This window comes from Erpetoichthys calabaricus, chromosome 18 (genome assembly GCF_900747795.2).
Source record: "Erpetoichthys calabaricus chromosome 18, fErpCal1.3, whole genome shotgun sequence".
Taxonomy (NCBI): domain Eukaryota; kingdom Metazoa; phylum Chordata; class Cladistia; order Polypteriformes; family Polypteridae; genus Erpetoichthys; species Erpetoichthys calabaricus.
The window spans coordinates 16,615,020-16,640,123 of record NC_041411.2 but is presented as its reverse complement, the minus strand read 5'-3'; the positions used below and the strand labels follow the sequence as shown (position 1 = coordinate 16,640,123).

The 25,104-nt window shown below is 36.2% G+C and overlaps 3 protein-coding genes across 5 annotated transcripts in view; 1 reads left to right on the top strand and 2 right to left on the bottom strand.

The window, feature by feature from the left end:
* The window catches only part of pole (polymerase (DNA directed), epsilon), a 36,602-nt gene extending 26,982 nt beyond the window's left edge, over nt 1-9,620 (bottom strand). For 2 of the 3 annotated variants that reach the window (XM_051921306.1, XM_051921307.1), the window contains exons 1-2: nt 2,593-2,707; nt 199-291 (exon numbers count right to left, since the gene is read on the bottom strand). In XM_051921306.1, the coding sequence (XP_051777266.1) occupies nt 199-291; nt 2,593-2,691 (192 nt within the window). In that variant the 5' untranslated portion in view covers nt 2,692-2,707. Of the gene's footprint in view, nt 1-198; nt 292-2,592; nt 2,708-6,986; nt 7,068-7,294; nt 7,431-9,352 lie in introns of those variants that run through there. The other variant, XM_051921308.1, reaches the window with a different exon arrangement.
* A 124-nt stretch (nt 9,621-9,744) lies between these two features.
* On the top strand, nt 9,745-22,453 carry pxmp2 (peroxisomal membrane protein 2). Its single transcript, XM_028825342.1, has 6 exons — nt 9,745-9,865; nt 10,035-10,168; nt 13,342-13,458; nt 14,281-14,443; nt 20,060-20,179; nt 22,006-22,453. Exons 2-6 carry the CDS (start codon nt 10,059-10,061, stop codon nt 22,072-22,074), a joined length of 579 nt encoding a protein of 192 aa, XP_028681175.1. The 5' UTR covers nt 9,745-9,865; nt 10,035-10,058; the 3' UTR covers nt 22,075-22,453.
* Nucleotides 22,454-22,768: 315 nt separating this feature from the next.
* LOC114669181 (polyubiquitin-like) lies at nt 22,769-25,104 on the bottom strand. Its single transcript, XM_028825344.2, has 2 exons — nt 24,913-25,104; nt 22,769-23,682 (listed from the first exon to the last, which is right to left on the bottom strand). The coding sequence occupies exon 2, from the start codon at nt 23,657-23,659 to the stop codon at nt 23,195-23,197; it is 465 nt and encodes a 154-aa protein (XP_028681177.1). The 5' UTR covers nt 23,660-23,682; nt 24,913-25,104; the 3' UTR covers nt 22,769-23,194.

The window sequence follows — 25,104 nt, the reverse complement described above, 5'->3', positions numbered from 1 at the left end:
CAAGAAAATACCAGAAATCAGTTTGGCAACTTGCATCTGGTTACTTGTGATAGTTGAAAAATCATTAGTGACTGAAAACTCCTTATGTCAGTAGTCACATACAACATGATTAAACTCAGGTAATTAAATTATTTAAATTAACTTTGATAATAGATAAACCATATAAATACGTTTGAACAATGTCCAATTCACATTTACCAGATCAAGATCTTCTTTTGGTAACATTTCCAGCTTTGCGATTTTTCCCTGGTACTTCTTTGAAAGGAAAGAGATCACCTCTCGCTCACAGCCCTATTCAACAAAGAAGGTTAATCAAGGTTATAAAATATCCATGCAGAGAAGAAGTGGGACAAAAAATAAATTTCACAGTAGGCAGACAGTCATGCCAGAAACCTTTTGCATTATTTTATCATTATTACAACCACTAGTAAAAACAGACAGTGTTACCGTAGTGCAGGGGTGGCAAACTCCAGTTCTGGACTGCCGCAGTGGCTGCAGGTTTTCATTCTAACCATCTTCTTTATTAGTTTTTGCTGCTAATTAACTTCTTTTACCTTAATTTTAATTAACTTGATTCAGGCCACTTAGTTGTTTCTTTTTCTTTAATTAGCTGCCATACAATAATGAGACACAAAACAAAGTGCTACATGACCAGCTCCCCTGTGCCCATCACACAATATTTGAAAATAAAGAAAGGTGAAGGTCTCAGTAAGGTTGATCTCTCAGGTCCCCAAAACATTTTGACAATGTTCTTAGAAAAAACAGAAAAATCAAGAGTTATGAAAATGTCTGATAATGTCAGAATGAGAGCAGCAACAAGCCATAGAATTAAATAATGAGTTTAATTAACAGCAAGAATTGGCTTCTCATTAAGAAACTGGTTGGAGTGAAATTAGTTGGAGTATGAAGCCCCAATTTAACTGGCCAACTGTTGATTTGTTTCACATTTGATTTCTGTTTGACTGTCATTTAATGAAGAAAATAATTAATTCAGAGCACTGAATCCTTAAAAACAGGGCTACTAAAATGAAGGGAAAAAAGTTAATTAGCAGTGAAAACTGGTCACAGATTAGGAAAAGGGTCAGAATGAAAACCTGCAGCCACTGTGGCACTCCAGGACTGGAGTTTGCCACCCCTGCCCTAGTGCATTTGAAAATGTAATTTTTCTGATAGCGATGGAAAAAGATCAAACATATAATGAATTTCATAATTAAAATCATATTTATCATATTAAAACTACAAACTTTATTTGCAAGCAATATTCACTGTTAATCAAATTAACATAAAATTCATACATTACTTTGATTAAAGCCTGTATACAATTGATTGCAAGAAAAACAGCGGTTTAAATCTTATAAATACATAACAGATATAGAAATACACGTGTGGATGCAACAGGTAGAAACATTTTCAATCTAATGATATGTATTAATAAAAACTGAAATTTACAAAGAGTTCACATATTCTGCATAATAGGGAATTGTATCTTTACCACATACTACAATTAATATAGATTTGTAGTCTCTTGAATCATCAGGATTTTTCTTAGGTTGGTACTAACTCTTTATTAATGATTTTTGTTCTTTCATGTAGGAGGCCGATTTTATGCAAATCATTTAATAAATTTTAACACACAAGATGCAATATGAAATTTGCAATTGAAATATATTTTAAAAATAGATTAAAAAATAATTCCATATAATACTGAAAATGAAAGATGTTATAAGTGTATTGTTTTATTACTCTTATGCATTAAAAAATATTTGTTAGTCGTTAAGTTACATAATTGTATCTTTGGATATTCCCATCTGAACTAATGTCCTCATAAAAAAACCCAAGAGAACACAACTTTCAAACAAATCATCTTTAGCAGTATTCATTTAAGTTTGGTCATCTTTAGATATAAACGTTTGGATCAAATTTTGAACTACATTATCCAAGTTGCATCTTGCCTGAAGAAGGGGCCTGAGTTGCCTCGAAAGCTTGCATATTGTAATCTTTAGTTTGTCAATAAAAGGCGTCATTTTGCTTGACTTCTCACTACATTCTTAATGGCTAACACGGTACAACACCCTAGTACTACAAATATATTCAGAAAATGTTAAATTGGTATCTTTAATAGTTTGAGTTATGACACCCAAACACAAAGAATATCTAATTTACAATATGGACTGTGAAAACACACAAATAGATTAACTATTAAAAGCCTTATCATCATCATCAGTATTTAATGTTGATACAGCCATATTAAAACAACAGTGTTGGAAAACATTGGAAATTCCACATGAACAGCTTGCTTTAAGATTTACATTTGGCTAATGTACAATACAGACTGGTTTTACATAAGGTTTGCTGAAATGTGGTTAAGTTTTGTAAATTTTATAATACAGTGGTTTTCATAATGTGTCACATAATGCATAGAAATAAAAAAACTACATGTGCTTTACACTGTACTATTCCCACAGTTCTTAATACATTTACATGCAAGCAGTAGCTATGGCACACATTCAAAAATGCACAAAAACTCAAGTAACCAAAGATAGTGTAAAATATGCAAAACTAAATATTAAAAAGTAAAAGAATTATATTCACCTTCTTAGTTGCTAAATAGAAATATGGCTTATATGGAAGGGCAACCTGCAAAATACATGAAATGATAAATACAAAGGTGCAAAGAGACTGATATTTCATATTTAGGAAAACAATAGAAAAATGCTGTCTTAAGTACATCAACTTTAAAATGTGTAACATTGAATAGAACACTAACATTAAACTACTGAAAACATTAAAAAATAGCATTATACACAAAACAATTAGTGTTTGATAGGTGAATGCAGGATATTCAGAACACAAAAATCACTTGAACTTAATTGTATGTGTGTGGTTTAGTCTCATTTTATGTAATTATTTCTTTCTATTGGGTCACTGACACCCACAAATAGTTCTGAAAGAAATGTACTATATTTTGTCAAAGTGTGTGGTGAATAAGATTACTATTGCAACCATTCATTATCAGTTGGATAAAAATGAATCTGTCTCATAACGATCTAATTCCAACTATTTTTTTCTGATAATGGGTAATGCCTATTGAATATTGCCTCACAAAAATAAGACGAAGCAACAATAAAAGGTTCCAAAAGCAATATCATTATAAATGCGTTGCCACCAAAAGCCAGTTATCTCTGTGGCAAACTGCAAGGCTAACTTCCACAGCCTGTATTTATATTGAAAATAAAAACTAATATTTTTCCCCTTGCAATCCATGAGAAGTTTAGGGCCTCATTGAGTGCACTTTACGAAATCTGATTGGAATAATACAGCTGTCACACTATTATCCAATCTCCCTTTCTACTATTTGTCCCCATTGTGAGCTGCACCTAGCAGGAAACTGGACATCAAAATCAAAACCCTACTAGACGCCATTCAGCACATTACTGGGTAAGCAAAAAAAAAAAAAAAAATTCTGATAAGTCACATTTTTACATTTTTTTGGTATTTTCTTATTCTTTGTTGGAAGGTTAGTAATACCCATATTATTCACTGATATACAACAATTTCACTGATCTAGCAGATCCTACACCTCCTTTCAGCTCACACACCATAGACAAATAAATAAAGAAAAAAGTGAAATTTTAGTGATTGGCAATAATGGATATAATGAGGTTATTAGAAATAAACTTGATGCATTAGGATTAAAAGTCAAGATGGAGCTAAATAATTTAGGGGTAACTATTGACTCTGACCTGAATTTTAAAATCACTTATTAATAAGATCACTAGGACAGCATTTTTTCACTTAAGAAATATAGCAAAAGTTAGACCTCTCAGATGCTGAGAAATTAGTTCACTCTTTTGTTTTCAGTCGACTAGATTACTTTAACGCAGTCCTCTCAGGACTACCCAAAAAAGATATATATCGACTGCAACTAGTGCAAAATGCAGCTGCTTGAGTCCTAACTAGGAAAAGAAAATCCGAACACATTTCCCCAGTTTTGATGTCACTACATTGGTTACCTGTGTCATTCAGAATTGACTTTAAAATACTGCTTATGGTTTACAAAGCCTTAAATAATCTCGCTCCATGTTATATATCGGAGTGCCTGACATCTTATATTCCAAATCGTAACCTTAGATCTTCAAATGAGTGTCTGCTTAGAATTCCAAGAGCTAAACTTAAAAGAAGTGGTGATGCGGTCTTCTGCTGTTATGCGCCTAAAATCTGGAATAGCCTGCCAATAGGAATTCGCCAGGCTGATACGGTGGAGCACTTTAAAAAACTGCTAAAAACACATTACTTTAACATGGCTTTTTCATAACTTCATTTAAATTTAATCCTGATGCTCTGCATATTCAGTTAACTATCATTACTATTCATGGTGGCTCCAAAATCCGTACTAACCCCTACTCTCTCTTCTGTTCTTTTTCCGTTTTTTGTGGTGGCGACCTGCACCACCACCACCAAATTAAAGCACTGTGATGTCCCTACATTGGTGGATTAAAGGCCAGAAGTCCACGTGACCGTCATCATCAAGTCCTTCCATGAGAACCATAAATACAATGAAGACTGTTCATTTATGTTAGGTTGAATGCCCAGAAGGGGCTGGGCGGTCTCTTGGCCTGGAACCCCTGCAGATTTTATTTTTTCTCCAGCCATCTGGAGTTTTTTTTGTTTTTCCTGTCCTCCCTGGCCATCGGACCTTACTTTTATTCTATGTTAATTAGTTTTCTCTGATTTTAATTCTTACTTTGTCTTTTTTCTCTTTCTTCATCATGTAAATCACTTTGAGCTACAGTTGTGCTTGAAAGTTTGTGAACCCTTTAGAATTTTCTATATTTCTGCATAAATATGACCTAAAACATCATCAGATTTTCACTCAAATACTAAAAGTAGATAAAGAGAAATTAGTTAAACAAATGAGACAAAAATATTATACTTGGTCATTTATTTATTAAGGAAAATGATCGAATATTACATATTGGTGAGTGGCAAAAGTATGTGAACCTTTGCTTTCAGTATCTGGTGTGCAGCAATAACTGCAACTAAACGTTTCCGGTAACTGTTGATCAGTCCTGCACAACGGCTTGTAGGAATTTGAGCCCATTCCTCCGTACAGAACAGCTTCAACTCTGGGATGTTGGTGGGTTTCCTCACATTAACTGCTCACTTCAGGTCCTTCCACAACATTTTGATTGTATTAAGGTCTGGATTTTGACTTGGCCATTCCAAAACATTAACTTTATTCTTCTTTAACCACTCTTTGGTAGAACGACTTGTGTGCTTAGGGTCATTGTCTTGCTGCATGACCCACCTTCTCTTGAGATTCAGTTCATGGACAGATGTCCTGACATTTTCCTTTAAAATTCTCTGATATAATTCAGAATTCATTGTTCCATCAATGAAGGCAAGCCGTCCTGACCCAGATGCAGAAAAACAGGCCCAAACCATGATACTACCACCACCATATTTCACAGATGGGATAAGGTTCTTATGCTGGAATGCAGCGTTTTCCTTTTTCCAAACATAACGCTTTTCATTTAAACCAAAAAGTTGTATTTTGGTCTCATCCGTCCACAAAACATTCTTCCAATAGCTTTCTGGTTTGTCCACATGATCTTTAGCAAACTGCAGACGAGCAGCAATGTTGTTTTTGGAGAGCAGTGGCTTTCTCCTTGCAACCCTGCCATGCTCACCATTGTTGTTCAGTGTTCTCCTGATGGTGGACTCATGAACATGAACATTAGCCAATGTGAGAGAGGGCTTCAGTTGCTTAGAAGTTACCCTGGGGTCCTTTGTGACCTCGCCGACTATTAAACGCCTTGCTCTCGGAGTGATCTTTGTTGGTCGACCACTCCTGAGGAGGGTAACAATGGTCTTGAATTTCCTCCATTTGTACACAGTCTGTCTGACTGTGGATTGGTGGAGTCCAAACTCTTTAGAGATGGTTTTGTAACCTTTTCCAGCCTGATGAGCATCAACAACTCTTTTTCTGAGGTCCTCAGAAATCTCCTTTGTTCGTGCCATGATACACTTCCACAAACATGTTGTGAAGAGCAGACTTTGATAGATCCCTGTTCTTTAAATAACACAGGGTGCCCAGTCACACCTGATTGTCATCCCATTGATTGAAAACACCCGACTCTAATTTCACCTTCAAACTAACTGCTATTCCTAGAGGTTCACATACTTTTGCCACTCACCAATATGTAATATTCGATCATTTTCCTCAATAAATAAATGACAAAGTATAATATTTTTGTCTCATTTGTTTAACTGGTTTCTCTTTATCTACTTTTAGGACTTGAGTGTAAATCTGATGATGTTTTAGGTCATATTTATGCAAAAATATAGAAAATTCTAAAGGGTTCACAAACTTTCAAGCACAACTGTACATTATTTGTATGAAAATGTGCTATATAAATAAATGTTTTTTTTGTTGTTACACATAAACTAACAATGACAACAAAAAAGGAAAAGGCTGCAAACCATCAACCACATAATTTAAGCATTTATAATCAAAGCTGTTCAGCAATGTAACTGAGAAAGTCACTGGTAAATGTCCAGTTTCATGTCACATACTATTTGATTGGTCACATCTTGTCCATTTTCAACAAAATTGGTCTGACAGGTGATTAAATATACTCCGCCAATTTACAGTTATCAAATCACTGTATGCAAGTCATGTGTAGTTAAATGCTGGCAGTTAACTATAATGATAAAATACCAAATGTAAAATACAGGAATAGGTCTAAGCACCGGAACTGTAGCTAATATGATAAACTTTGCCAGGAAATACAAGTTGTCTGATCACCATGGCATTAACACAATGCAGCAAGCAATAGCAGGCTGTAAAGTCATGAATAATTAAATAGCTCATAAGACAGAAAACTCCTAACAAACATGGGACTATATTATGAAAATGTTTAGTAAGCAAACCTTAAATGTGGACCAGGTGTGTTATTACACTTACTGTAAGATACAGTACTTGCCTTAAACCGACTGCCATCTTCCTGGATGAAGTAATAATCTACAGCACTGACCATTCGTTTGTCGTCATCCAGGATCTCTGTCTGAAAAGAAAAGCGTCAAATGATTCAGACTATTTTTGTAATTATTTAAAAGTAGAAAATATCAAAGTACACAATTTACTGAATTTGCACCACTGCAGATAAAACATAACATGCACTGATGACTATTAATGGTGGAACCCTTACGTAGAATACATCTTAGAAGGGGGAAAAAAAAAAAACACAACCACAATAACAATATACAGTAAGTGCCTGAAGCTTTGCTCTACCGGATGCATATTTATTAACCAGCCTGTCTTCTCTCCTGGCTCCTTCATACGTTCAAATCCAAAGCGGGCATCCATGTTGTCTGTAAATTGGCTGCGCTCCAGCCTTTTGATGGCAGAAAGGGTGGTAGCATCATCTCTGCAATATGAGGAAAAAGAGTATAAAGAAGATTGAATGCTTAAAAAAGTACTTGCCTGGTTGAAATTGCCTATTTACAAGTTACAAACTTTGTCAAATGGAACCTTCCTGTCCTTTCCATAAATTCCTATGCTTGAATATACTTTACCCAGTATTAAAAAGAGAACTGGAGACGTTTTTCTAGAGTTTACCCAGTAATTTTATTGTGTGAGCACATTTAGACAATCTTAAACTAAGGCAACACTGTGAAATGGACCTCTCATTCAGCATCTTAGATAAGGAATCCAATTCATACATTCATTCATAATATGCACTCTCCATTGATGTGTGCAAAGCATGGTGTTGTTAAAATTAAAAGTATGCAGGCACACTTTTTAAGATTATAGTTATCCAAAATATATCAGTGACATGTCTCTATCATTAAGCAATGCTACAAACTACTGGCCTTGCTTGGTAAAAAAAATATCCTAAATGAAGATCATTATGGAAGAATGTCAGGAAATGTCACACTCACAATTATTCCTAATTCTTTAATGTTTGAAGTAACACCAAATGGGATATTATGTAAAGAAAAATTCACAGTGAAGCTCTACACTAAACTGTTTGAGTATTCACTTTTGCTCAGTTGGGAGAATCCTAACTCATGCTGCATAACTGGGAAGATAATGTCTTATACTGTATTACTTAAAACTACAAAAACAATTTCTTTAAGGAATGGTGCCAAGCTTTTTTTTTTCTTTATTCAGAACTTAGCAAGATTCTAGTAATGTTACCTAAAAATTAAACCTACTGGGGCTCTGTTCCATTTTCCTTTTGAGGCTTTAATATGTGTAAGGAATTATTTTATAATCTCTGAACTGATTAACGGCGGGTCTTTAAATGCTGGTTATGATTTAGTAAACCTTAACTCTCCTTTAGAAATGTTACTTATTGTATTTTGATTAGATTGTGTTTTACATATAGTAATGTCATTTTTAAAATGAATAAAATAAAATATCAAAACAAAGCATCTTATAAAATGTAAAAATATAGAAGTTATATTTATAAAGATTCCATAAGCACAAGACACACCAGTATACAAGTTATCAAAAACAAATGCTTTGCATTAATAGGTTATCTAGATTTAATAAACATGTGACCATATCAGTTAGCTACATTAGTCTTACAGGTACAGTAGGCCTACTTTCACCAAAGTCTCATTGCAATTTTGCTATTAAGGCCACAGCCCATTTCACAAAAAGTAATGCAATCGAGCACATAAAAATACTTTATCACTGCACCACATTCCACAAAAATTAATGTAGTGGAGTACATTAAAGTATCACTGCAGAAACTAAAATAGATATAAACGTACATAATAAGTAATATTGCGTGCATATAGTCTAAACAATAGGTATTTTTAAAAGTTCACTTGGTGATGCACTAATTTCCAGATATTTGAACACGTATGCTATATTTTAATAATTACATTTTATACGGTAAAAGCTCCTAGCTCTTTTATTGGTAAATATATGTGTTGTAAATAAATTACACATTACTAATTTTCCATTATGTCTTGACAATAAATTGTTTCTGGAATGTAAGCTGTAATAATCAAATTACATTTTGATGTATGGGTGAACTTTTATTGTATATGTATTATTGCTACAAACTAGATCAAAGAGGTATATTACGTTGTCCAGAAGAATCACTACTAGACCCTCTTGCATGCGACACGGTCATCTCTGACGGCAGTAGTTGCAATATGTTTGTCAGTACAGTACTTCTTTTGCAAAATCCGTTTCCCACGCAGCCTTTACTCAGAAAAATCTAGCAACACGCAGACCGATCTCTTTTATTTTAGGAAGTCTGTCACTGTAACCATACAAGTGGTGGCTAATTAAATGACAAAGTTGCATGCAGATGGTCCTTTCAATACTTACTGCTGGTTCTCCGGCTCCCTGCTTTGGCTCCGGTCTGCTTGGTACCTGCCGCTGTTCTGAAGTACCATGGCTGCTCAAGCAAGAAAGGCAGTCCGCGTATAAACCGTTGAACGTGGTAGTCTTCTAAAATTCGAAATCGGATCAAACTACACAAGGCTGAACTGCGTGCTTGCCTTCCTGCGGTGTTACATCGTACTCCAATGATTATCCATAACAAACCTCAATTTCCTGGCAGGTAGACCTCAACATAAAATTTGGCGCGCTATGTAAGACTTCTCGCGAGCAACAAAAGTGTCGAAACAAAGTACTAAACCCGCGAGATTTCTCTCATTCCCGCCTCCCACACCCGGTAACCCATCCCATCGGTCTCTGACGCCACAATTAGCGCCAATGGTAGGTCTCATGGTCGGCTACACTCCTCCATCGGTCAGCCTACCGAGAGCCGCTATGCGGACAGAGCGAAGTTGGCACGCCTCCTCATCTGAGTGCTGAAGTGCTTATTTGATTCCCGTAGTAAGAGTTTTTTTATCAAAATTATTGCACTAATATCTATTTTTGGCCAATCGGGCAGTGTATGTCTTTTACAAATCGGAATGTTTTGAGTAGTAAAGGGGGTTGGGGGCAGCCTTGCACTCACTGGCTTTCTTCATCAGTCCTCTGAGTTGTTATTGCCCTTTTACAGGTGCCTTGCTTTAAATAAAGAAGGATGTCTGCACACTCGCTTCCCGTCAGGGACGCTGCATTCCATCAGCGTCTTCTACAGCAGTATTTGGTTCTGCTAAAACGGTATCCAGTCCTCACCAAATCCGTAACTAGGTAGGTGATACGGGAGTCTTTTTTTTTTTTAACTTTTGTTGCCATCTCCTGGTCAAGCCCCTTTCGAACTTGAGTTCGACGTGTGTTTTATTACCTGAATAATGTATGTACCTGAATAATGTATGTATGTATGGAAATCAGTCTTCGCGCACAGGGCACCTGTTGTAACCATCTGAAAGACAGTGAATTTAATTTTAATTGATGTAAGAATTTTGCATTTTGAATTTCTTAGAATAAGAGGACACCGATGAGTTTTTTAAAATGTTACATGTTTGGACTGCCTTTTTCAACAGACGTATTAAACAAATGTTAGCCGTCCGTTTTCTGAATTTGTGTTGTCCAGTGCAGTATGGAAGGCAAGGGGTCTTTTGCGTAATACTAGAGCAGGAGCCAGCTCTGGAAAAGCTAACTGTCAATCACAGTGCACCTACATTCACCCCATCACATTAGACCTACTTAAAGTCATTAACGCCTGAAAAAAAAAAACCCGTGGACATGGTGGGTATATGCATACTCCATGCATAAGAAACCCATAAAGGTATTCTACCTAACTTGTTATTTTTTCAAAACCCGTTAGTAATATTTGTCATGAAAAAGTGAAAAGACTTGGTAAATTGTAAATACCGCTGAGATTATTGTCACAGTACTGCTATATTTTCCAAAGCTGGTGTGCACGCCAGTTATTAATCGTGTCCATTAGACTGAAGCAGCTTTCTCAAGTCACTGCTAGATCTTAACATGCATCATGTATGGTTTTTCACCAGAATCAAGTAAAAGGAGAATAAGAGAAATGGTTCAGGAAGTTTCAGATTATCCTTACAATTATCAGTATTATATCTGGATTAGTAAAGATGTACAGGTTCACATATTTTGTTTTCTGGCACTTCCTTTAAAGTTTTGAGAAGTAAATTTTAGTACTTGCATGTGATCTACCTTTAAGTTTACATTGTGTCCAAATGATTTTGAAATTCAATATAAAGTAAATATTATATTACAGTAGCTGTGAAAATTATAGTATTTCTTAGCTCCTCAAAAATGTGTAGGGATTGGATCAGCTTGGATCTCTGTCATTCATATTCCTTTAAATAAAGTAGAGGTGGATCATGGGTAAAATGTAGCTGCACCAGAAGTCTTAGCTTCAAAGTCAGCACTCCGTTCAAAGACCAGAAGTAGACCTCTTGTAATTGAAAGATTTCAGATATACAAATAAACTCAGTTTGAGAGAGAAAATGACAGCCCATTCTGCATACTGTTTATTCTCCCTACTGTTAGCTTAACCTTTGGATATTACCTTTCGGTTAGTGATTGACTAGCCTATTTGTTTGTTTATAGAGCCTTTGAGATCAGTCACAATGATGGGGTAGGAAGTGAAGACTTAAAAAAACGTGGTTGTCCATCAGTTAAGTGGTCTAAATTGGGTGAAAAACCTAGACATGTTGTACAACAAGTACCAGAGTCACTGTTCTCTCTGAGGAGACTTTGGTCCTTAAATATGTGCAGCAAGTTGCTGGGCATATTCTATAAATCTATAGTGGTTATTGTACCGTTCTATGCTGTGTGAGTAACAGTAGCTTGGGGGCCTGAGAAGAAGTGCCTTAATAAATCGATCAAGAAGATCAATTGCATTATACAACAGACCTTGGACTGAGTGGAGGCAGTGGTAGAAAAGAGGATGATGGCAAAATTATAGGATATTATGACAAGTGCTGCCTAACATATCCATGATGTACCGTCCTGTATTACTTTTAGGAACCAGTTCATTCCACAACAGTTTCCCAAGATATGATACTGGTGCTGTTTTCTGTTTGTAAGCCATTAGACTGTAGAATGTCTCTTCCCATCATGCCATCTCCATCTTAATTGATACATTGGCATTCCTTTTTGTGTGTATACTTCCTGGTTTTATACTTTTTTATGTTCTATGTTGCTTGTAAAGAATATCTATCTATCTATCTATCTATCTATCTATCTATCTATCTATCTATCTATCTATCTATCTATCTATCTATCTCATGTACACGTGAAGACACAATATTGCTATATACCTCTGAAAAACTCCTGCTGTTTGTGTTTATTAGTTACATTAGCAGTCACAATGAATGAAACAGTTCCATAGATGGACATGTATGTCCAAGTCAAGAGATTGTGTTATCCATGTTTCTCAATGAAGTGGTGCACTTTGCATCATCTGAATTTTCTCTTTGTATCACACTTTCAGCTTTCCATCACTTTGATCGAGGTTTTATCTTCTTCTCATTTATCCATATCATTCTAGAACTCTATGGGCTTATCACTATATGTTATGAAAGGTTCTAATCCAGCTTTTATGTTTTTAATGCAGATAAGAGGTTTTTATTTTGCCATTCATCTTTCTACAAATGAAAACTCTGCAAACAGTATATTGCGGTGTCTTTGAAGTTTGCTGGTGATTTCAGTGATAGAGTTTGAAAATGTTTTCTTCCTAGCTTTAAAAGTGTTGCTGTTACGAGCAGAAACTGTTTTCTTCATGTTATCTTGTTGCTAAGGACAAATGTGATTTCTTCCTTTTTAAGATAATCTTGATTTATTAGTTTTGCTAGACTTGATTTCTGTTTTTGCTTTGTTCAGTTATTCTCTTATTTGAGCATTCAAGTTGTTTCCACTTTTTATTTTTGTAGACTCCGTATCCTCTTAGACCTATTAACAACAAACACAGACACCAAAGGGAAAATACCTAGGCTAAATCTTAAATTACAATTTCATAATATTAATAGTTGCATGTGGCAGTCATATGTCTTAATTTTTGTGTGTGTATAGAATAAAAAAGTGTTATTTTAACATTTTAAGTATGTTATATGCACACTAAGAAAAGGTAAGATTTTGTATGTTTCCTCATGTTCATTTGGTCTTCTCATTTCCAAACTGCTTGAGCACAGGAAAAAAATTGAAATTTTTACTTCACTGCCTAAAAACTTAAGGTGAGCACCACTAGTTGTGCTATGTGTTTACTTTTATTAAATAGCACACAGCATAACCTCTTATCACTTTACTCCACTTTTTTAGGGGCACCTTTCACTTGCTGCCTTTTAATTTCTGTTGCTTATATTTTTCCTTTTAATTATTGACCTCTTTATGTACCACCAGTAGCTAATAATCATCCTTTCATCCTGTAAACATTTTATTTGTTCTCGCAGTGGAATCCTCTCAGCTTTGGGAAATCTGCTGTCTCAGGGGCTTGAAAAAAGAGGTGGAACACATGATTCCGAAAAGCCTCTGAACTGGCTTGGACCAACACGGTTTGCCATTTATGGGTAGGTACTGACACTTGTAACATCAAACGGAGAATTCTTTATACTTATCTTGTCTGTAGTACTACATATGCATTATGATAAATTAATGTGACATTTTACATTATGATATCATTTAATCATTTTAAATAAGAGATTTAAATTCCTGTTCACAGAGAAGCAGCGACAGTAGACTTTCTCAGTTAATACTTTTTTTTATTTGAAATTATTTTTTGCATGCTTAAAGGAAAAACTGCCCAATACACAGGTCTTCTGTTCCTTCCATCTAATGTGTTTGATATTATGCATTATTTGTTTTTTCTTTTATGGAAAATGCAACCAAATCATTTTGTTGCAATAGTTTAAAAAACATTTAATTCTACAGTTATTTTCTTTCATTGATTATTCAAGCTGCTTTATTAAAAATGCTGCTTTGTGATGTACACAAATAATGAACTAAACTGTTGCCAGGTATCTGGTTATTATGCTGTACATAAAAAAATTAAGAATTAAAACTGTAAAATCTTCATAAGCAGATTTTGATGAGAATCTTTTCAAGGAAAACTTGCCATTTTGAAGTGACAGATGGAGACCATTTTGATAGAATGAGATTTTCAATTTTTAACAATATATATTAACATGATATTAAGAAATGTGTTGAAGTGAACACATGCAGCCTCTGTGGCTGTTTAAGATCTGTATATGAGACCCAAGTAGTAAAGCAATTCGGTGTTTATTGACATTTGTTCCCAAATCTGTTATTTATTTATGTGTTTCTTTTTATCTTTTAACTCTGTTTTTGCCCCTTTTTACTTTATTGTATCTTTCTCTTTGGCTCAACACTAGGCTCTTTTTTACTGGACCAATTAGTCATTATTTTTACCAGTGCCTGGAGCTGCTTGTCCCTTCAACTACCTCATACAGCATTTTGAAAAGGCTGCTATTAGACAGACTAATATTCGCCCCAGCCTTCCTTCTGTTGTTCTTCCTCGTAATGAACTTCTTGGAGGTAATATTCATAAAGAATGGAACTGAGGTGTGTGCCTGAGTGGAAGCTTAACTTCTTTTGTGTGTAATATGTTCTAGACCTTAAGATCTATAGACTTTACCACCTGGCTGTTTTGTAAATTCAATTCCAAAATACTGAGTTTTAACTGTACTTTAGAGATATATTCCATTAATGAATCACAATATACTATAGATAAGCTGATAAGAAAGCATTTGAGTTGTGGTTATGCTAGGGGTGTATCTGTAAACCAGTCTGCCAAGACTGTGCCTATATCAAGTTTGGGTTAATGATCCAATAAATTTTCAGTACGTCTTTGTTGATTAATATAATGTACAAGGAAACTGTAGTGTTCCCAAACAGGTCATATATACAGCTTCTATTTCTGGTTGTTCTAACCTGAGTTTGACTAATCCAAATATTATTTCTGACTGTGACTTCTGTTTTATTTTATATATTTAAAAATGCATCAGGCAATTAAAATTGGATGACACACATACAACGGGTGGAAGCAAATAAAAGTATACAGGAGAGGAAGATAATATTAAACACAATGATCATATAAACATATTATGTGGCTTTTGTGGCAAATTGCTTTAATTTCTGTCACTATTTCCCCTTAGATCAGAAGAGCAGTACTTCCAGATATGATTTTTGACCCTGTGCTCTTGTAGCAGCTGAAAACAGGAAAGCATCTAACATGTCCAGCATTTAACTTTCCTTACATAAAGCTAGTAAACTATACATCTTCTGATGCACTAGGACACATCATCAGTGATGTAACCTGGGGCAGTTGGAAGTTTTGGGTCTTTCCCCATCAGACACCCTCGTCCAGGCAATCCTGCCAAGGCTGATCAGCCCCTAGCTTGTGTCCCAGTTGCAATCGCACTCCATGGCTCACTCCTTCTGATCCAAAGAATGTTCTACCACCTAATATGCTCTTAATGGCATAGCTGTTGCTCACTCCTGCCACACCCAGCTAACTGTAAACTTTGCAAAACCGCTGCAGCCCACCTCTTGATCATTCCTTCCCTGGCTGTAACACTGCCTCACAGGATCTTCCTACTTAACCCTTTTCCTCTTGTTAGCCTCCTCCATTCTGTCTTACTAGGGGACAGCAAGTTCCCTTACAACATTCTGCTTGGTTAATTCAGACAGCTGGCCACTGTCCTCACAGTGGTTATGCAGGTAGACTCAGGGAAATTTCAACTGCTACCCTAGGTTAAACATCTACTGCCAGTCCATTTATTTGCAAAAACTGCAAAATTATTCTCCATACAGCAACATCTACTAGAATGACTTTGCTCAAATATGTTTATAGAATTTTATAGTGTTACTAATTATGCCAGTTTCATCTAGATTGAATGATTTGTTTTAGAAGTATTGTGTCCAAAGCCTTACTTCCCGAGACACACGGGTGTCACTCCAAACAGGCTGTTACTTAATACATAGCAGGTCTCCTTTACGAAGTACTGAAATACTTACTAAATTACTGTATTAAAACTTTTTATTTTTAATATAGCATTCAATAAAAAATCCAAATTAAATTTGCTCACTTCATATTTAAACATACTGCACTCTGAAAAGAAGCAAACTTGAGTTATATTGTCTATGTAAATCTTTCAATGCGGTTTCCTGTGACCACGTACATGTGGATGGGAACAAATAATAATAATAATTCATTACATTTTATATAGCATTTTTCTCACTACTCAAAGCTCTACCACACTGGAGGGACCTGGGACACGAACCCATGATCTCCTTACTGAGAGGCAGTAGTGCTACCACTGCACACCACCTGTGTGGTAAACAAACCTACTCCAGCAATTTCTCTGAGTTGACAGTTGCAGTATTCAGATGACAGAATTGGTTAGAGAATTAGCCTTATTAGCAAGTAATGTTATAATTAAAAGACCTAGTCAATGACAATCATATAAATAATACAGTGTCACAAAAACCAGAGACAGAAGTCATAAAAGGTTTGGGGCAGCCACCCATGTAATGTTCCCTGGCTGCAAGAAGGATAAATTAATAGCACTGATGTTCACAGATCAGAGTCCAAAACAGAACTGCTCAGGTTAGTCAAATATGGCAGCTTTAAAGGCCAGAAAAGGAAGTGAAGTCATCAAGGGCAGAAGCGGAAGGATCCTCTTCCAGGACCCTGTCAAGAAGTCATCAAAATGGCTGGAACTGGAAGTCTCTTCGTTCATTTGTTCTCCACTGGAAGTGACGTCATCCAATGGTCCTGGACCCGGAAATGACGTTATCGAGGTCAGAACTGGAAGGGACATCATCAGGGCCAGGCAGAATTCCCCATGAACGGTCTGCAGGAAAGTGAGAAAAAAGATCAGCGCACTCGGCCACCCCCTGGTCTGGCCTGGAATTACTCGCATTTAGACCCTTTAGCTGCCTCCCATGTGCACGTGTGTGACAACACTTAAAGAAACACTGATATTGGAGGATATTCTGATTTACCTATCTAAATACCCATTTGAAATGGAAGTACTTGCACAAAAAGTGTGAACTGGAGTTTTCTGCTAGTAGCCTGTGTGTCAGAGATAACACTGAACACCACCTTTTACCACTTCATACAGCTTTTTGTTCACATTGTCATCATGCAAATGTTGCATCACATTGCTGACACAGTAGTTTTTTGTTTGATGTTGGCCGTTTCATTTTCTTTCTGACTGGATGATGGTGGGGACAACAGGCAGCAAGTGGAGATTCTGAACATTGTAGTATGATTCCATACCATGCTCATCATATCTCTAATTAGATTCAACACTCTGCATTGTGCTTCGATCACTGCCACTAAACACCTCTTCTTTCCTTGATGAACTTGTAGGCCTTCTGCTTTTGTAACAACTTCCCCATAAGCTTATTTATTTATTGACTCCTGTTATCCTGTTCCATCAACCACTTTGTTCATTTATCTGGGATACTCATTCTCCAAACCTCTACGTCTCTCTGGGAACATAATTCCTTGAGTCAATACATACTTTTAGGTTTCCTTTTCACAGATGATGTAGTTTAAGCTGTCAACCTTCTCAATGCAGTTGCCAGGTTTCTGATCTGACAAATGAATTTCCAGTAGTTGGTTGTTAAATAGTTTTTGCTGGTGGTCATTGGTCTAACCAATTCAACTCACTGCAAAAACATATACATTTTTACCTTGATTGGTCTTCATGATAGCTATTAATAAAAAGGGCATCTCACTCTGGAAGGCATGTGGCACTGCTGTAGTTGCAATCCATCAGTATATGTGTGTTGAATGTAACTAAAGAGGTAGTGTACCATATATCTGTAGTGAGCGAGGCAAAAACAGAAGAAATTGTTTAATGAGACTGAAAGAAAGTTGTGCATAGCAAATCAGCTAGGAAAAAATATCAATTTTAACCAACAAACCAACTTCTCAGAAAATCAGCAACTGTAACACTACAGATGTTACCAGAGACGCATGGTGACCAAGCAATAAGGTGGGGTTTAAAAGGCCAAAATGTCTTCCTGCTAAAAGAGGATAGTGTTGCATCTCTGTGCCATGACTGGGCAGAATTGGTCCTTAATGGATTGCAGTAGCTATTGGCTTTGGTCCAGCCAGATTCTTAATTTATTGTTATTCTTATTCTTAATTGAATCCTGCGTTTAATAACATGGTTTGTTCTATATTTGCCTGCTGTCTCAGAAAAGAATAATAATTTTATGTTTTCACTGAAATGCAAAAATAAACCTATTGAAATCTTGAATTTTAAACTTTTAACTCTTTTACTTGTTTTACTCTTTGTAACTCATTTTTACTCTTTTAATTTGTTTGCTTGTTAAAATTTTTAAGTTCTTTATTTAATGTATTAACAAGAAGCAATAAAGTTCTAGTCATCAATAACAAAAAGAAACTGCAGCTAAACAATTTAAATGGTGCCATTTTCATCTGTATGTGTGTTTATCATTATTTACCTGTTTCAATGAAATATTCTGAAAAGAAAATACAAAAAATGGATACATTGAGAAGTTATAACCCTTACCCAGTTCACTTTGTTGTTTTTCCCAGAAAAATAAAATTCAGGCTACAATGATATTGAAATTTTCTTTTTTCTTCTTAATTGTTTTTTCACAATTTCTTATATATATTTCTCTTCTGGTTCGTCCTGTTTCCACTTCAAAACCGGTCCCACCCACACGCAGCCAACACGGCATTTCTCGATTCCTATTCTTCATCTTCCATGTCATGCACTATACTGGCCTGCTGAGCGTAATACATCCAACAAGTACTCGAGGTGCTGCTACAACGGTAAAGTAGCTTTACCACCCTTGCAAGAGCCACCTGTGTCTTTACAACAGCTTCTTACAAAGCAAACATCAGAAGCTAAAGAAGCTAAAAATTATCGTGAACACATTCGAGAATATAACTCTTCTCTAGCATTTGCTTCCATGGGTGCACAGATAACTCGACCTCCTGGCTACGGACCATACTGTTTTAAAATACACGGGCAAATTTATCACCAAATCTCTCCACTACAGTAATCCCTCGCTATGTCGCGATTCGACTTTCGCGGCTTCACTCTATCGCGGATTTTATATGTAAGCATATTTAAATATATATCGCGGATTTTTCGCTGCAGCACCTATTGCTTTTTGATTGTTTGCTTTTCTCTCTCTCTCTCTGACATTCTCTGCTACTGACGCTCACTCCTTTTGAAGAGGAAGATATGTTTGCATTCTTTTAATTGTGAGATGGAACTGTCATCTGTCTTGTCATGGAGCACGTTTAAACTTTTGAAAAAGAGACAAATGTTTGTTTGCAGTGTTTGAATAAAGTTCCTGTTTCTCTACAACTTCTGTGCAACTCTGTGACCCAAGCGTGATAATATAAAAATAAACATATAAACATAATGGTTTTTACTTCGCGGATTTTCACCTTTCTCGGGGGGTTCTGGAATGCAACCCCCGCGATGGAGGAGGGATCACTGTATATGCTAACACTTCTACCTCTCCAGGATATGGACAGTTGTATGTTTTTGACACAGCGCAAGCTACTAAAGTACGCTTACAAAATAAAGCAAATTCTGCATGCAGCGAAAATGTACTTCTCCAGCTACATTCCATGCTTAGAACCATCAACCCCTTCGCTAAATCATACAAACACATGCATGAAATCGTTCAGTCCAATCCAACAGCATCTGTACGAATGGTTTTCAAGGAAACCCTTAAGCAGGATTTACGACGATACAATTCCCCGACATGTCACACTGATGTTGCAGCGATTTTCGTTGGAGAAGATGGAGAAACGACATTTGCATCTATCCCATACGCAACTCCTGTAAACAGATTTCCACGCTCAATATGAATTGTGATCCTATGGTTTACCCACTTTTATTCCCTTACGGAGACATTGGCTGGCACAAATATTTACAACATGTTCCCGATAAAAGAACCGCCAAGCGAATAAGGCTTACTCAATGCCAATTTTACGCATACAGATTAGCAATGAGGAATACTTTTAGTATTTTGCACTCCAGCAGCAAACTATTCCAACAGTACGTCGTAGATGCTATTCAGTGTAAGTTAAATACCTTTAATGAGAATTTTTCTCAAATAAAACCAGTGTCCTGCACTATTTTTCAGGGAAAGAGTTGGTCTACCCTTCAAGATAAGGTCAAGAAAGGTTACTGGACAGCCTTGAAAATGAATTGGAAAGTGTGGACTCCATTCCAGTTTATTAACATTAACTACGTCCCAGTACAGGTAAGCATCTATACTAATAAAAGGCAAAGCACTCATCACTAATTCTCCAACTTCCCATGTAGGTAGAAGGCTGAAATTTGGCAGGCTCATTCCTTACAGCTTACTTACAAAAGTTAAGCAGGTTTCATTTCGAAATTCTACGCGTAACGGTCATAACTGTCGACAACGTCCGCCATGTTAAACTTTCTTATTTATGGCCCCATCTACACAAAATTTGGTAGGCGGCTTCCCTGCGCTAACCGAAACCGATGTACGTACTTATTTTGGTGGTATGACGCCACTGCCACCATATTGAACTTTCCAATGGTCTTTGTTACTTAAGGGCCAATCTTCATGAAATTTGGTACGCGGGTTCCCAACGCTAACTGAATCCTACTTATGTACATATATACGTCCATAGCCTGTAGCTCGGTCGCCATGTGAGGCGGCTTTGGGTTCCCCATCTGCACGCCTCCCACGTAGTTGGTTGCCTGCCTATATAAGGCCGTCTGTCACTCTGGTCTCTTCATTGCCTTCCTTGCTTTGCCACGGTATTCACGTCTCCCTGATGATAACTGCAGCCTTTTTATTTAATCCACGGCTTCTCCGCTGTTTCAGTGTTTTGTTTATTACGACTATAGTTATTGTGTAGGTATTTTAAACTTAGTTTACATTGTTCAGGTACCCATTTCCTTTATCATTCCAACAGTACCCCCATTAACATGTCTATCGAGGTGATCATCATCGATCAAAGAACTGTCACATACCGAGTGGTTTCCATGCCCAGAGATGGCGACTGCCTTTTCCATTCTCTGTGTTACATATTGCACGGCCATATCAGGCTCACTCTTGATATCCGGAGGAACATTGTGTCTTATGTATTGAATGACTGCGACAGGTTCAAGGTGTGGATTGATGACGGTACAGGAGATAATTAAACTACACAGGAGCACTATAAGAGTAAAATGCATAAGCCCTTCACCTATGGTTCTGCATGTGAGTTGATGGCTGCCGCTGAATTGTTTGGTTGTCGCTTTCAAGTGTACCAAAATGGCCAAATATTTTACACCTTTGGACAACCGCCAATGCCTCTTAAACATCTTAGATTCACAGGTGACGATTTGAGTAGTGGACACTTTGATGTTTATGAATGTTTAAACTCTCAAAAGCTGGATGCAAAGTTATCAATAAAACCCATTTCAATTCAAACGCCTCCAATTTCCAGTAAGGCTATGCTTCGCAATGACAATTAATAAGTCTCAGGGACAGACCCTACAAAAGGTTGGCATTGATTTGAGGCAAGATTGCTTTTCACATGGCCAACTATACCTTGCATGCTCAACAGTAAGCTCAGCGCACAGCTTCGTCATATTACAACCGGAGGGCCGAACTGACAACGTGTTATACAAAGAGATCCTTAACAAATAATTATTGGTATATTTTCCCTCAGTTTAAAAAGGTTTACTTTTCTTCTTAATACAAATTTTAAAGCAGTACTTCGCTGCTGCAAAGTGCGGGTATTTTGCTAGTAATGAATAAATGATGAAGACAAAATTGATTGGAGTCCACTGCAGTCTGTGTGCAAGCCTTTGTTGTATCTGTAGATTGGCTTGATGCCAGAAGTATTTGGTTTCAATTAAATTTTTCTGTACTATAACCAGCCAAGGACAACTTAGGTCAAGCTGTGATCAAACTCTAGCTGTTCAGTTTTCAGCATTCCAATGTAAACTTGTATATCTTTACTCCTAATTACTAAATGACTGTTCTCAGCCTTTCCTAAACATTTTCAATGCTGTCTGAAATTTTGTATTATTAACCACACTGTATTGTGTTCTTTCCTTTTGTAGTTCCGTGTGCTGTTTGCCAATTTTGTGGCATTGTTTTGGTATGCCTACCTTGCCTCTGTCAGGAAGTGACATCGCCAGCTGTGGAAATGAATTTAAAGAATGAAGACTATTCTTTCTTTCTCTAGCCTCCTCGTGGGGTGAGGGCTCACAGTATGAATAGCTCTTCATGGAAGATGAAAAAACAGATACTAATTTATAGTTTCCACAGCTTTGGATAATAACAGGCTGGTAGGAGAACATCTAAATTGACACCATTGATTAAAAAAGTAAACCTCATTTGGTGACCAGTCTCATCTTCTCAGTTGTCCAGAAATCAGTGTGCACAATAGGAGTTGAGCAGGACGATCATTGAAAATGAAAAACTATTATTTCACGAGCGAACTTTATACTTTTTAATTTACTAATTGTTTGATGTAATGTGGAGAAATAAAAAACTAGTTGGAATCCATGATCTGTGTTCAGAGTACTGTAGTTTGTTAAGTTTGCTTTGCAAAATTATATTTATACAGTAGATATCACTTTAACTATCAAATGTGTCTTTAGTTCTTTCCAAAATTTGAGTTGTATATTTCAGTAGAGCTATTGTTTCTATTTATTACAAGTTGTTGAATCACGTTCTCTTTGATCTTTTGGGCTCTGTCCTGCAGGGAAAGAAAATTGAAACCAGAGTATCCCAAATGAAATCTGTGTAACCTGAGCCAGATCAGCTGAGGTAAAGTGATAGAGAACAAAAATTCTGAAATTTCCTCAGATTTAAGTGGACATTAAAATAAAAACTAATTTTATTGAGCTGAATAATGCTTTTTGGAGATAGAGCCATCCAACTTCCATGGATAATTTTTACAGTAGCATACAATAAAATAAGTAAGAACATAGCCTGACTGCATCAAATCTGTTCAGCAGCAAGACCTAAAACAACATGTTAAAATGATTTCGTAATGCTTTTAAAATGTAAAACTGTATTATTCAGCTTATATTAGTGTGACAACCCCTAACAGGAGCAGCCGAAAGAAGAAGTGTCACAATTATTAAAAAAAAAATCAAACATAAAGGTATTTTCATATATTGTGAGCAAAAGTACTGAACAGTATTTATATATTTGTATTTTTCTTTTTCCCCATAGACCAGTACAAAAACAGTAAGGCCATCAAGGTTATCCATTGATCAGTGTTTGTATTATGAAACAGTGTTAGCCTCCTACAAGCTGAAGGCGGAGAATAATGGTGGCATTGACTTTGATACGATACTCTTCCATTTTTCTGCCGTCTTCCAGTAGTTGATCTTCATAAAAGAGTCTCTGCTGATTTGGTGGGATCCCCTCTTTATGATGTACTTTTTGTTTGAACTCTTTGACAGTTTCACCATGCTGTATCTTATATGGGTTTAGCTCGCCTTTGTCATTCTTCAGAAACACCTGTATGGACTCTCTGATGAGAACTGTCACTGTGTTCCCGGACTGCACGTTGTACTGAGTGAGACTCAAATGATCCACTTCAAGTTCAATCATCTGTCCATTTACAATTGCAAGCTTCAGATGTTCAGCTTTATGCTCTGTCTGTTGTGCAATTTTCTGCTTTAACTCTTTCACGGTAGTTGATGGGTTTACTGTTAGGAAAATTGACTTTCCAGTCAAAAATGTTATTTTCAAGTCCATTTTCTATCTTCAGCAGTTTAAATCTGTTAAGAACAAATATTATAAAGTCATAATCTCTCTCATATGGTATTCACTAAACAAAGACACTATATATAAAAAATTATAGCTATGTGTTGAAACACCCTTCAGAATTATTTCTATAGACTTAGAACATGTTTTTGCCGTTACTTAAGCAATTATCTGCCCTTCCCTCCATTGCAGTTTAAAGAGACAGGCCAGATTTGCTTATATAATTAAAGATAATGTATAAATTACTACTATAATTGTATGTGTGAGAGTGAGTTCACTTTAGAAAATTAATCAGTATGAGAAAAAAAATACCACTTTTGTACGATTTACGTTGAGCTGTCTTGTAAAAGTTCACTTGTCTTTGATAGTGAGCTGATGATGCCCAGTTTCAGTTTAGAAAGCATGAAAACTGCTTCTGTGTGTATTATGAATATCTGTCCGCGTGAGTTTTTTTGTGAAGGCGCCGGTGGTTCCACAGATTCTCTAAATTAATCTTCATGGTCCTATTATAACGTCTATGTATATATAATATCCATGGAAAACCCAGTTGGTTCAGTTTAGGGAGGCTGGGCCAAGAAACACTAAAAAGTAAAATAAATAAGATAACGGATGCTACAAATACTAATTCCTAACAAGTGGAAATGATAAAAGTAAAGTGCATCCTGCATTAAGGGACTTGAATGTTTTTCTTGTGCACATAATATGCAAAGTGAGGGAAATTAAAAAAGATTAACTATTTAATTGGTTTATTGTGGATGGAAGCAAGGAGCTTTCTGAAGGGAATGCCTAATTTAGCAAGAAATTACCTTTGCATCACATATGATTTCAATTTTTACTGTATTTTTCTCAACTTGTCTTCTTCCTGTAAAGTGAGCTCCATTCAGATCCGCAAGATCCATGAAATTGTCTGAGCAATCTACTTAAAGGTAAAGTTGTCCATATTGGCGTAGACTAGTATTGGTCCACCTTAACCGTGCACTCTTGAAAAGTAATAATAAAACGTCTTAAGAAATGACCACGCCCACTTCTTGAAACGTTATTATAAATTCACGCACAACAGATATCCTGTCAGGCCCATAGATGAGCTAATTGAATTGTAACTCGGGGTGCTAAAACGTTTCATACGTGTCTGCAACCAAAGTTATATCAGACATCAAATACAATAATATAACAATAATATAACGCAATAAGTACATTATTACAAACTGGAATGGCATTTGGAAATAAATAATAAAAAAGAATACCTGCAGCAGGACGTCTAGTTTCTCTTCGAAGTTCCTTCGCGGCTAGTACTCGCTGTAAGGTGCTTTATAAAGCCATATGTCTGTGCTGTGTGTGCTCCTATTTATGATTTGATAATCTTCACTTGTGCGGATCATCCTTGTTTCTAATTGGCTGTTCGAGCCAGTAACGTCACGAGCCGAGCTCTATTTGGT